This window comes from Pteropus medius, unplaced genomic scaffold (genome assembly GCF_902729225.1).
Source record: "Pteropus medius unplaced genomic scaffold, Ma_sr-lr_union100, whole genome shotgun sequence".
Taxonomy (NCBI): domain Eukaryota; kingdom Metazoa; phylum Chordata; class Mammalia; order Chiroptera; family Pteropodidae; genus Pteropus; species Pteropus medius.
Genome location: NW_024350319.1, coordinates 19,901,808 through 19,911,678, shown reverse-complemented (window position 1 = coordinate 19,911,678; position 9,871 = coordinate 19,901,808). Strand labels below are relative to the sequence as shown.

Below are 9,871 nucleotides of genomic sequence, written 5' to 3'. Positions count from 1 at the left end.
AGGCAGTTAGAGAAAGTACTAGCAGTAATATTAATAAAACCTAGGACTTTTCCTTTCATGTATGAAAAATGTCAAATGGCCAAGACCTTCAGGCCAGAACTTATACAGAATAAACTCTCTCTCTATATTATTAAATCGCTCAATCTCTACTACTAAGAATGGGGTCCCTGTAAACAACTTCAGCATCTCTTTTTGAACCCCTAAATGCTGGTGAAAAGAAGTCAAATAGGAAAAGTAAACCAGATTCGCTCAGCTTTTGTGGGACTCAAACATACATGGAACATTTAAAGGTACTTTAAAATAATTTTCTTCAGATGGTGTTCAAGGGACTCTGAAAAAAGATATGAAAATACTAGTAAGCCAAAACTCAAACATCCCTTTTCCTCACGTCTGGTGTGTGCGGTGCCAACATAAATTTGTGAAGATACATGGGTTGATAGTATATTTGGGCGCAAAAGCTCATCTGCTGTTTTGAGACTCCAAGACCCAAAATATTTCAATTCTGTTAGATGAATCAGCATTTCTTAGGAAACCGCTTTTAAAATAGTTGCAAACAGTGGCAAGGAATGCGGCATTTAAATCAATTGACCGTGAACTCTTCAGAGTTCAAGGAAATCATTAGGGGCTAATAAGGTCAACAGAAGTTTGAGTAAGAGAAAAGATACTCCTCGACATTGTTTGAAGGCCATGTAACACCAATCAGTTCCAAGCGACTGAATCCCAAATATTGATTAGGAAACAAGTGCCTACAGGCAGCTGGCAGTGGTCAAGCTTTGGGAGCGTCACAGAGACTCCAGCTCCTCCAGTTCCTCCAGTTCTTCCCTCAGAAAAACAAGGTAAGCAGTGGGTAGCCTGCCACTGTGTGCTTCTAAAACAACATGCACTTGTTTTAATAAAGCAAAACATATTTCCAAGCCTGTAAAGCAAGGGTCGTAAGATCTGGCCTCTATATCTCACAAACAAGACAGTGTGGCATCCTTCTAAAAATGCCATACCAATTTTTGGGGGCGGCATTACTAAGCAGGGTGCCCTATGCAGTTGGTGGGAGGGCAGTGTCCACCAGGAGCGTTTACAGGCAGTTTATAAGCGTGAAACTTCCCTGAAGCTCCCCTTTAAGGCTGCTCCCATCCCAGCCATTATTCACACAGATTCTATACATCTTCTATATTAGAATGAATTACTTGCATAATTAATACTCATCTACCCCAGTTTGCTACAAAGCTCCATGTAGCCATGGGCTGTGACTTATTCCAATACTGAATCCCCAGTTCCTTGAACTGGCTAGGCACTAAGTAGGTGTGTAATCTACACACGTGAATATATTAATGAATGTGGAGACAAGAATGGAAGGTATATACATGGGAGAGCATTTGCTTACACCAAGAATTTGCCACTGTCTTCTGTCTGATAGTCTAAACTTGGGCTCTCATAAGCTAGTCCTCTATCTCAAGTCTTTTAGGAGGAGAAGGAATGGCCAGGATGTTGCAGCTGGGGTCAGCTCCTAATTGAGCTGCAGTGGCCACAGGCTTTTTGACTGGAGATAACACTTCACAGAGTTTTTGTAAGCTGTACAGCAGGCAAATATTCACCACCGACTGCAACTGGCCAGTACTCCTGGAGTTCAGTCCCTGGGAGGAAAATTAAAGATGTGAGTCCATCTTTTCCAGTCTTTGCAAAATTTTTCAAGCCGAAACAAGGTGTGACAAGAGAATGTCCCGTGTGTCATTAACTGACTCTAAGTCTTTTACAGAGATGATACCACTTTGTCATCCAGAGTGCCAAATAGTTCTTTTCTCTTGAAAAAACACTCCCGTGGAAAGGCCTATGAAATACTTGCCAACCAATACCTGAATAGTTGGCAGGGAATTTTGTGATTTTTCTGAGATGTACTTAGACACTTTGTAAGTTAAAGAAAACTATCATCTAAAATGTACATTCTGTCATCTTTCCCCTGGACATGCCCCCAGTCCTAGCTGAAGACAAACACAGGAAACGTAGTCTGTCACTAAAATAAATAGGCAAAGTTAAGAGTTTTCTAACTCAATGAACTATAAGTCCTACTTTTTTTCCCCCCTCAACAGTGAAAACAGGGCAAGAAATTAAATACTTGCTTTAATTTTGTGCTATCTTCCAAAAGGTGATAGTGGAAGGTTATTAATGATTAAGCCATTAAAAATTTTATTTTGGTTATAATCAGATACATTTATTATTTAAAAACATTTTCTATTTATTGGTAACCCTATATTATAGGTAGAAAAATGCACCATATAATCAGAACTCCAAACTATGCAAAAAACAGCTATTACAGGGAGTGCTATATTCTATTACTTTTTTGTTATCAGTTATTCTTTAAGAACAAACAAAAACCCCAACAAGCTACACACCTTTACTGCATTCCAGAGTTTTAGGAGTGTAAATCTATAAAATGGGATTCTCAGGAGCAGTAGTACCAGTCAAATATTATAAGTGCTTATTTGAGGTGCTTTAAATTAAAACAGAAATCAGTATTTCAGCAAATCTAAATTTTCAAGTTTGGACTTGATGTGTCTTTAGTGGTCTGAGTTAAAGCAATATTGCATCAATTAAGCAAAGCAAATCAAGACACCTCAAAAAAGGTGATATAGTAAGAAAATGTCGATTTAATCATTTACTTTAGCAGGCAAGCAATTTGTAAACATTCAGTAGCGGCAGCATCCAAGTTACAAACAATTTAAAAAGAAACCAGGATTAGTGATTATAATTTTTCCTTCCCTTTCCCCAAAAGAAAAAAAGAAAAAAAGATGTGGAAATGAATGACTTAAAACACTACAAACATTGAACATTCAGTTATGTCTTCTATCAGCCTTCTATGCATCCTCTCTGTTTTATTTTTAAAGATGTATCTACTCCTAAAATGCATTATCTTGCAATAACTTGTAGGTGAGCATTTGCAATCTAGGAAGTTGTTGTTCCTGCACACAGATGTGCACGCATTATCTCAGTTTAAATCCCATTTGCAAAGGGAACATTTATGTCTTGGTTCAATGCTTCTTTGACTTCGAGTGGCAGGGTGTCAAAAAGGTGATCTTCCACAATAAGCCCGCTTTTCTTGAGCAGGCGACACTGGCCCAGCTGGGCTGGCAGGCGGTCCAAGCAGTTCCCCTTCAGCTCCAGCTGGGTGAGCTGGGAGAGCTGACCGATTTTCTCCGGGAGGGAGGTGATGCAGTTTTGCCCCAGATTCAAAGTCCTCAACTTAACGCATTTAAACAATTGTTTTGGCAGACTGTCCACTTTGTTCCCCGTGATATGCAAATGCTGCAGGTTCTGAAGCAATCCTATTTCTATTGGAATCATTGAAATGTTGTTGTAGCTTACATCTAAGCATCTGAGTTTCTGTAAACTAAACACTGCCACTGGTAAGGATTCGAGCTTGTTGTTGGAGAAATACAGTGACTCCAAGTTTTTGACATGGGTGATGGAGGGAGGAATGGTAACGATTTTATTATGCCATAATTTTAAACAAGTCAGTCGTTTTAAATGCTGGAAACTGATGATTTCCTCAATTGTGCGTATGTTGTTCGATTTTAAATCCAGTTCCTGTAAATTAGAGAGGCTGAAAATAGCATGTGGAATTCTCTCTAGCTCACAGTTCTGGAGTTCGAGCTCGGCAACATTCATCATTTTCTTAAGGCTGTTCAGCACTAAGAGTTTAGTGCCGTCATTATGAATGACTAACTTTGTAAGATGTGGAGCCACATCTGTAATGTTGGAGGGAACTTTGGTCAAATTGCTCTTCACGTGGAGAATCTTAAGGTGCCGCAACTCTCGGAGAGACTCGAGTCCTATCATCTTATTGTTTTCAGAGTTCAAATTGCCTATCAAGTACAACTCTCGAAGGTTTTTGAGCAAATAAACCCAGGCAGGGATTTCAGCCACATCGGTGAACTTCACATGAAGGCATCTCAAGTGGTCTCGGAGAAAGCTAAAAGCAGTCTGTTCAACTTTTGCAGGGCAGTGGCAGAGGTGAAGCTCTTGGAGGTTAGTCATTTGAGAAATTTTAGCAGGAATTTTAGCTTCTGGAATCAGTTCAAGTTTTAGCACATCCAGGTCCGTGAGGTCAAAGACAGCATCAGGCACGCCCGACAACATAAACAGATGTAGCTCCTGCTTGTCCTGGGCGTTGCGTGACACATGCTGCCTAAGCTTTTCAAATGTCCACTCGTGGTTCAAACTAATTTCCCTAAGTTTATTTTCACTGACTTCTGACAAGAACACACCGAAACGCTTGGAATACAGCTGGTCATATTGGTCTACCATGTGTAGAAGGAACGCAAAATCGTTTTTGACATCTGGAATGTCACTGAAACTGCTCTCTTCTCTAACTTTTTCAAAAGAATATTCCTTCAAAGGTATCCTGAATAACCAGAAGAGAGTGTAGAGGCAGATAAAACCATACACACAAATAATGGATATGTAACTGATGAGAAGCTTTTTCAGCATGTAAGCCATGTTGTGGGTACACTCAAATACTTCGTAGCCAGTCAGGTGCTCAACTTTCGGCCTGCAGACATGTTCGAAGCTGATGGCGTTGACGAAGTTTGCAGTGTAGCAGAGAATAAAAATGAACTTGGCGGTTTTGATAACTGTTTGGACCACGTAGAGTTTATAGATCAAGTCACTGTCTTCCACGTGGGCACGAAACTTCCTCACTTTCTCAAACAGGGCTTTGGCCTGTTCCCCGTCTTTTTTATCCAGGATGGTCATGCTGGGGACTTCGATCACAGGCTTCTCGGCTGAAAATTTGAAGCCAGTTTTGTTGATCATCGGGGTACTGGCACTGGGGCTCCCTTCATCGCTGCTGGTAGACACGTGCTTTGGTAGAGTCTGGGCACCGGTTAGTCTCTGCTTGTTTTCCTCCGAGTCTTCGCATGCTGTTTCAGACAGTGCTTTAGTAGTCCAAGGAGATTCAAAACACTTCCCTAATATTGAAACAAAATGTTCTACTTTTGAGCAGGTTTTGGGATATTTGAACCAAAAGTTGCTACTGACCATGAGAATAATAGTATGTATAAGAGCAAGGTATGGAAAGTACTTAGAATACCACGGAAGGGCCAGATGGTAACACATCTGATTAATAAATACATATTGCTGAAAATCCAAGTTTGTTTTTCGGCCCGTTGGATCTTTCTTCTCCTTCTTTGCCTCCTGATTTGGAACTGTGGAATCTGTGTGAGGATATGTGGCTCTGAGAGGTATGTCAGGTGTCACAGCAGCTGCGCCAAAGGAAATGTCATTTGTCGCCCGCCCATGTTGGTCTTGGTCAGTGGCTGCTTCCATCTTCGGGATATTGGTGGTGACGTCGGCATTTCCCGGTGGTGTGTGTGCCTTTGAATTTACAGGAGACGGCAATACTGGCAAGCAGACCACCTGATCTTTGGTAAGTTGCATGGTTCCTGCAAAGATGGCTACCATCAACATAACGACAGCCAGGTAATCCATAAACACGTCCCACCATGGTTTCAGGATTCGGTAAGTTGGCTGGATGTCATTAAGTGAAGCAACTTCTGCAAGGGTAAACATTCCTAGAAAACAAGCACACAAAAGACGTTATTACCGATGTGCAAGTGAAAACATTAAATGAGAAAAACCTTTCACATGCTCCAAACTAAGTTTTCTCATCCAGGTCCTAGCCTATCTTTTTGTCCAAGATGGGTACAGTGAAAAACAAAATAAAAATACATGAGAAAAATGATGTACTAGCTCTTTTCTCCTGGCCCAAGAGAAGAGTGGGCAAAAATGGGTGGGGAATAGACTGTCTTGAAGGTAAAAAATAATGAGTCTGCACAAGGTCTATAGTGGTTAGAGTAGAAAGAGGAAAGTGGAAATTTGAGAGCTATTTAGGAGACAGAACTGAAAGACTTGTAACTTACTGGACCTTGAAGAAGGACATGAGAACAGGATGATATTTGTTGTGGACTAGAATGATTTAAGGTTAAGACTGAAGTTTTGAGGTAGGGGGTTGGGATGACTTCTACTTGATACATGCCTAAATTGAAGAGTCTGTGCACACTATTAAACTCTGGATAGCCTGTGTACCGGCCTCGGGCCTACCACTTAACAAATGGTGTGATTCTCCAAGCCTTATATTTTTCTTCTGTAGCAAGGGGATGATAACTTCTAAGGGTTGTTGGAAAGCTTAAATTAAGTCGTGATTATAAAGCTTTTAGCACACCTTCTGGCCACAAGTATTCGTTAGCTCTTTATGTTAGCTCTTACCACCCTGGTGGAAATGTCCTTCAAATGGTTAAATCAAAGGTCTAGAGTGTGAAAGGAGTCTTAGTCTACATACTTCGGATTTATCAGCATACGTAGCTGAAACTCTGGCCCGATGGAAAACATGTGGAATAAGAAGAGGCTCAAAGACACAGGTGGGCATGGAATGATCAGTGATGAGGACACCGAGTCAGGACTAATAAGACCTTTGATCTCTACCAAAGCCAGTGACCCCGTCAGCAAGGAAGAGAATCCCAGTGCCAGGACACTCAAAAATGTGGTTACCATTCACTAACAGCTGGCAGCTTTACAGTCCTGAAACTAGTTATACAAATAATACAGTCCAAGAACAGCCATTCCGGAAGTAACCAAGAAAAAAACAATGTTTATTTATAGTGGCAAGAAATGGGAATGGGCTTCTGTAATCATGGATGGGAAACAAATGTTTACCTTCTTGAATGTAGAAATTTCAACTTCTTGAAAAGCAACATTACCACATTCTGCTTTTTCAGGAATTTTTCAGGTTCCCATATTCATATATAAAATTATTTCTAAAACTAGCAAAAAGATAAAAGGCAAGGAAAGTACCTAAGGTTCTGGGAATGTATTTATTTTTTAAATAAAGGGTGAAAGGCAGATTTTTATCTCTCTATGCAAAAGTTGCCCAGAGTGCTGTATTGAAAAGGATTCTGAGGCTGACTCTGGCTTTAGTAGGAAATAGTATTATAACTGATTACTAATGTCATTCCTGGAATGACAAAATGGGCAGTGGTGGCATTGGTACTTTTATTCTGCTTATTCTCTCTGTTTCAGATTAAGTCTCAGAAAGCAGGGACCATGTCTTTTTTTCTGAAATTTCCCCACACATCTAGTACTACTGTACAGAGGTGTATGATATTTTATAATAAAAAACAATAAATATCTATTCAATGGTAATAGCGATTCTCATATAATAGTTTTTAAGTGAATATCTTTTATGTAATTGGGTAAACACGAACCCAAGAACTCCAAACACATCTTCACCATTGATTGAGTTGTATTTATATTTTGTGAAAAATGCTGGAAATCACTTCAGGGCTTAAGTATAAAATGCCTGGCACCCAATCTTTGTAAAAAAATTTACTAAGGGAGTGGGGAAAAGAAAAAGAAATACTTGCACCTCAGTATGGGGAAGTGGCAGATAACATTCCCACAGGAACCCCTTTATTCTGAGCTTTTATATCTTGATTGTGAGTGGCTTAGGAATTTAAGCAGGAAGCAAGGCCCCTGGAATGCACAGTGGGTCAAACTAAATGAGAAACAGTGTAACCATGTGCAATGCGAGCTCTTTAGTCACTTTCTAGAAGCATAAAACACAGTACCCATCCAGAGTTTACAGAATGGCTCTTGCTTCATGTACAGAGACTAGAAAACATACCTCACACACCTTTATTCCAGGCAAAGAACTTCATATGGTCACACCAGGGACCACGGTTTTAATGGTCCAACAGTATGGGTGATTAAAAAAAAAAAAAAGTTTTTTGCACATTAATACTTTTTTCTAACAGGATTTTTCTTCATGTTTCAAATAGCTAGGCTCTAGCGAAGCCAAGATATTTGGGTTGGAAGATTGAGGGAGAAGAGAAATTTGAAAGTCACTGTACTGAGAATGTTGGTTACTTGTCTTTTAAGGTTTGATTATTATAACTGGTTTCTCTGCCTCCAGTCTTGACTCTTTCAATCCATTGTCTACCCTGCTGCTTCTGGTCCTTTAGTTAAAACTCCTCTCCTCTGTGCTCTAGGTTGATAACTTCTTCCAGTTTTTCCAACCAGCCATTCTCCCTTGTCTTCGACACATCATGCCTTCCACCTGGAATACTCTTCCCCAATCCCTTTCATGAGGCTACCAGGTTTCTCTCGCTTTTTCCAGGAAGCCCTCCCTGACCCCTAGTCTGGGTGAGGTGCTTCTCTGATGTGCTCCCATAGGACTCTGTACCTCCACCCAGCACAGCGCTTATCACACTGCGGTAGAAACAACTGTGTACCTGTCGGATTCCCCACTAGATTATAAATTCAATGAGGAGAGGGACCATGACCATCTTCTTCCTTACTGCTATGTAGCAATGCCTGACATACAGTGGGTGCTCAATCAGTGAAAGAATGCATGAGCTCTTGATAATCATCTTTGGCATTATCATCATCATCAAAATTCCTCAAGAATATTTATTAAGTGTCTCCATATGGTATTGGGCAGAAGAAAATTTTCTCAAATTTAATTGCTACCATAAAGCAACATGGGCCTAACACAAGAATGAAAACTCCAAGCTAGGCCTCAGCATAAAAATATATAGCTAAAGGACCACACAGCAGAGAAACTGTGGGATCCTTGTAACCAGTGATATTTTGCAGCTGTCAAAGCTTCAATGTTGGTTTTCAAGCACTTTGTCCTCAGGAAAGGCTTTGCTTCAAGGAGAGAGAGAAGGCTGATTACTTTCCCAGAGGAGGAAGAAAGGTAAAGGTAGGTGCAGTATTGTAACCTCACACCAACCCCCAACGGTTGCCAGCTCAGCCCCCCACATCCCTGCAAGGGTGACAACATTTGAACAATGAGACCGGCTTGCCAAGACTGCAGCCTCAGATGGGCCCTTCTCCTCCAGCATGCTGTCTACTCTGCCACTCTCCACCAAGGGTTTGTGCTCCTGCCATTTCCTCCAGCACGATCCCTTTTTTCTTTATGTTGAACTACTCCTTATTCTTCAAGCTCCGGCTCAAGCACTATCTCCTTCGCCAAGCTCCTATCATAATGACTAATAATAATCTGCTTCCGAGGTTGGTCCTTTTGACTAGATCTTGAGTTTCCGGTGGGCGGAGGCTGTGTCTTATTTGCCTTTGTGTCCACCATGTCCACTATTCTCTCTTCTGAAGAACAGAGAAGGCATTTAGCGATGTGATGGTGATGGTGATGATGATGATAATAATAATAAAAGCAGCTATCCAAATGCCCATTAACAGCGAATGGAAAAATAAAATGTATATTCACAAGTTAGAATATATGGCAGCAATGAGAATGAACAATCTGGTTACATGGGTGTGTTCAGTTTACAAAATGTGATCTGCACAATTAGGCTATGGACCTTTTTTGGTATGTATGTTTTAACTGCCATAAAAAGTTTCAAAAAGAAATGGTAAAAGAAGCTGCAGCACAAACAGATGCCCTAGGAATGTGTTGTGACACCAGACTGAGACTGTGCCTCACGCTCCATCCCAAGGCACACCCAGGGCTGGTTGGGGTCATGGGCCAGGGAAGCTCGTGACCTTTCTCTGGCACCTACCCTTGCTGTCTATCTCTCCAGCCCAAGAGAAGGGGCCTGTTTTCCCTGGAGTACAAGGTACTGAATCTGTCACGGAAAAGAGGGCGCAGAGGTATGCATAGACAATGTGCAAAAGCTCTGGCTGGAAACAGTTGAACATACACAGATGGAACACAAGTGGAACATTGCCTGAATGTACAAAGAGGACCTAAGTGGAATTCCATCTAACCTTCACAACATTACTCTAAGCCGCCAAAGTGTTACTATTTTCCCTTGACAGGTAAAGAAACAGGCTCACGGGAGTTGAGTCATAGAAGTCAAATAATTAG

At 40.9% G+C, this 9,871-nt stretch overlaps 1 protein-coding gene across 8 annotated transcripts in view; it reads right to left on the bottom strand.

Moving 5' to 3' along the window:
* Positions 1–2,619: 2,619 nt before the first annotated feature.
* LRRC8D (leucine rich repeat containing 8 VRAC subunit D) overlaps positions 2,620–9,871 on the bottom strand; it is a 109,458-nt gene continuing 102,206 nt past the window's right edge. For all 8 annotated transcript variants that reach the window (XM_039838785.1, XM_039838788.1, XM_039838787.1 and 5 more), the window contains one exon: positions 2,620–5,561. In XM_039838785.1, the coding sequence (XP_039694719.1) occupies positions 2,983–5,559 (2,577 nt within the window). In that variant the 5' untranslated portion in view covers positions 5,560–5,561 and the 3' untranslated portion in view covers positions 2,620–2,982. The remainder of the gene's footprint in view (positions 5,562–9,871) is intronic.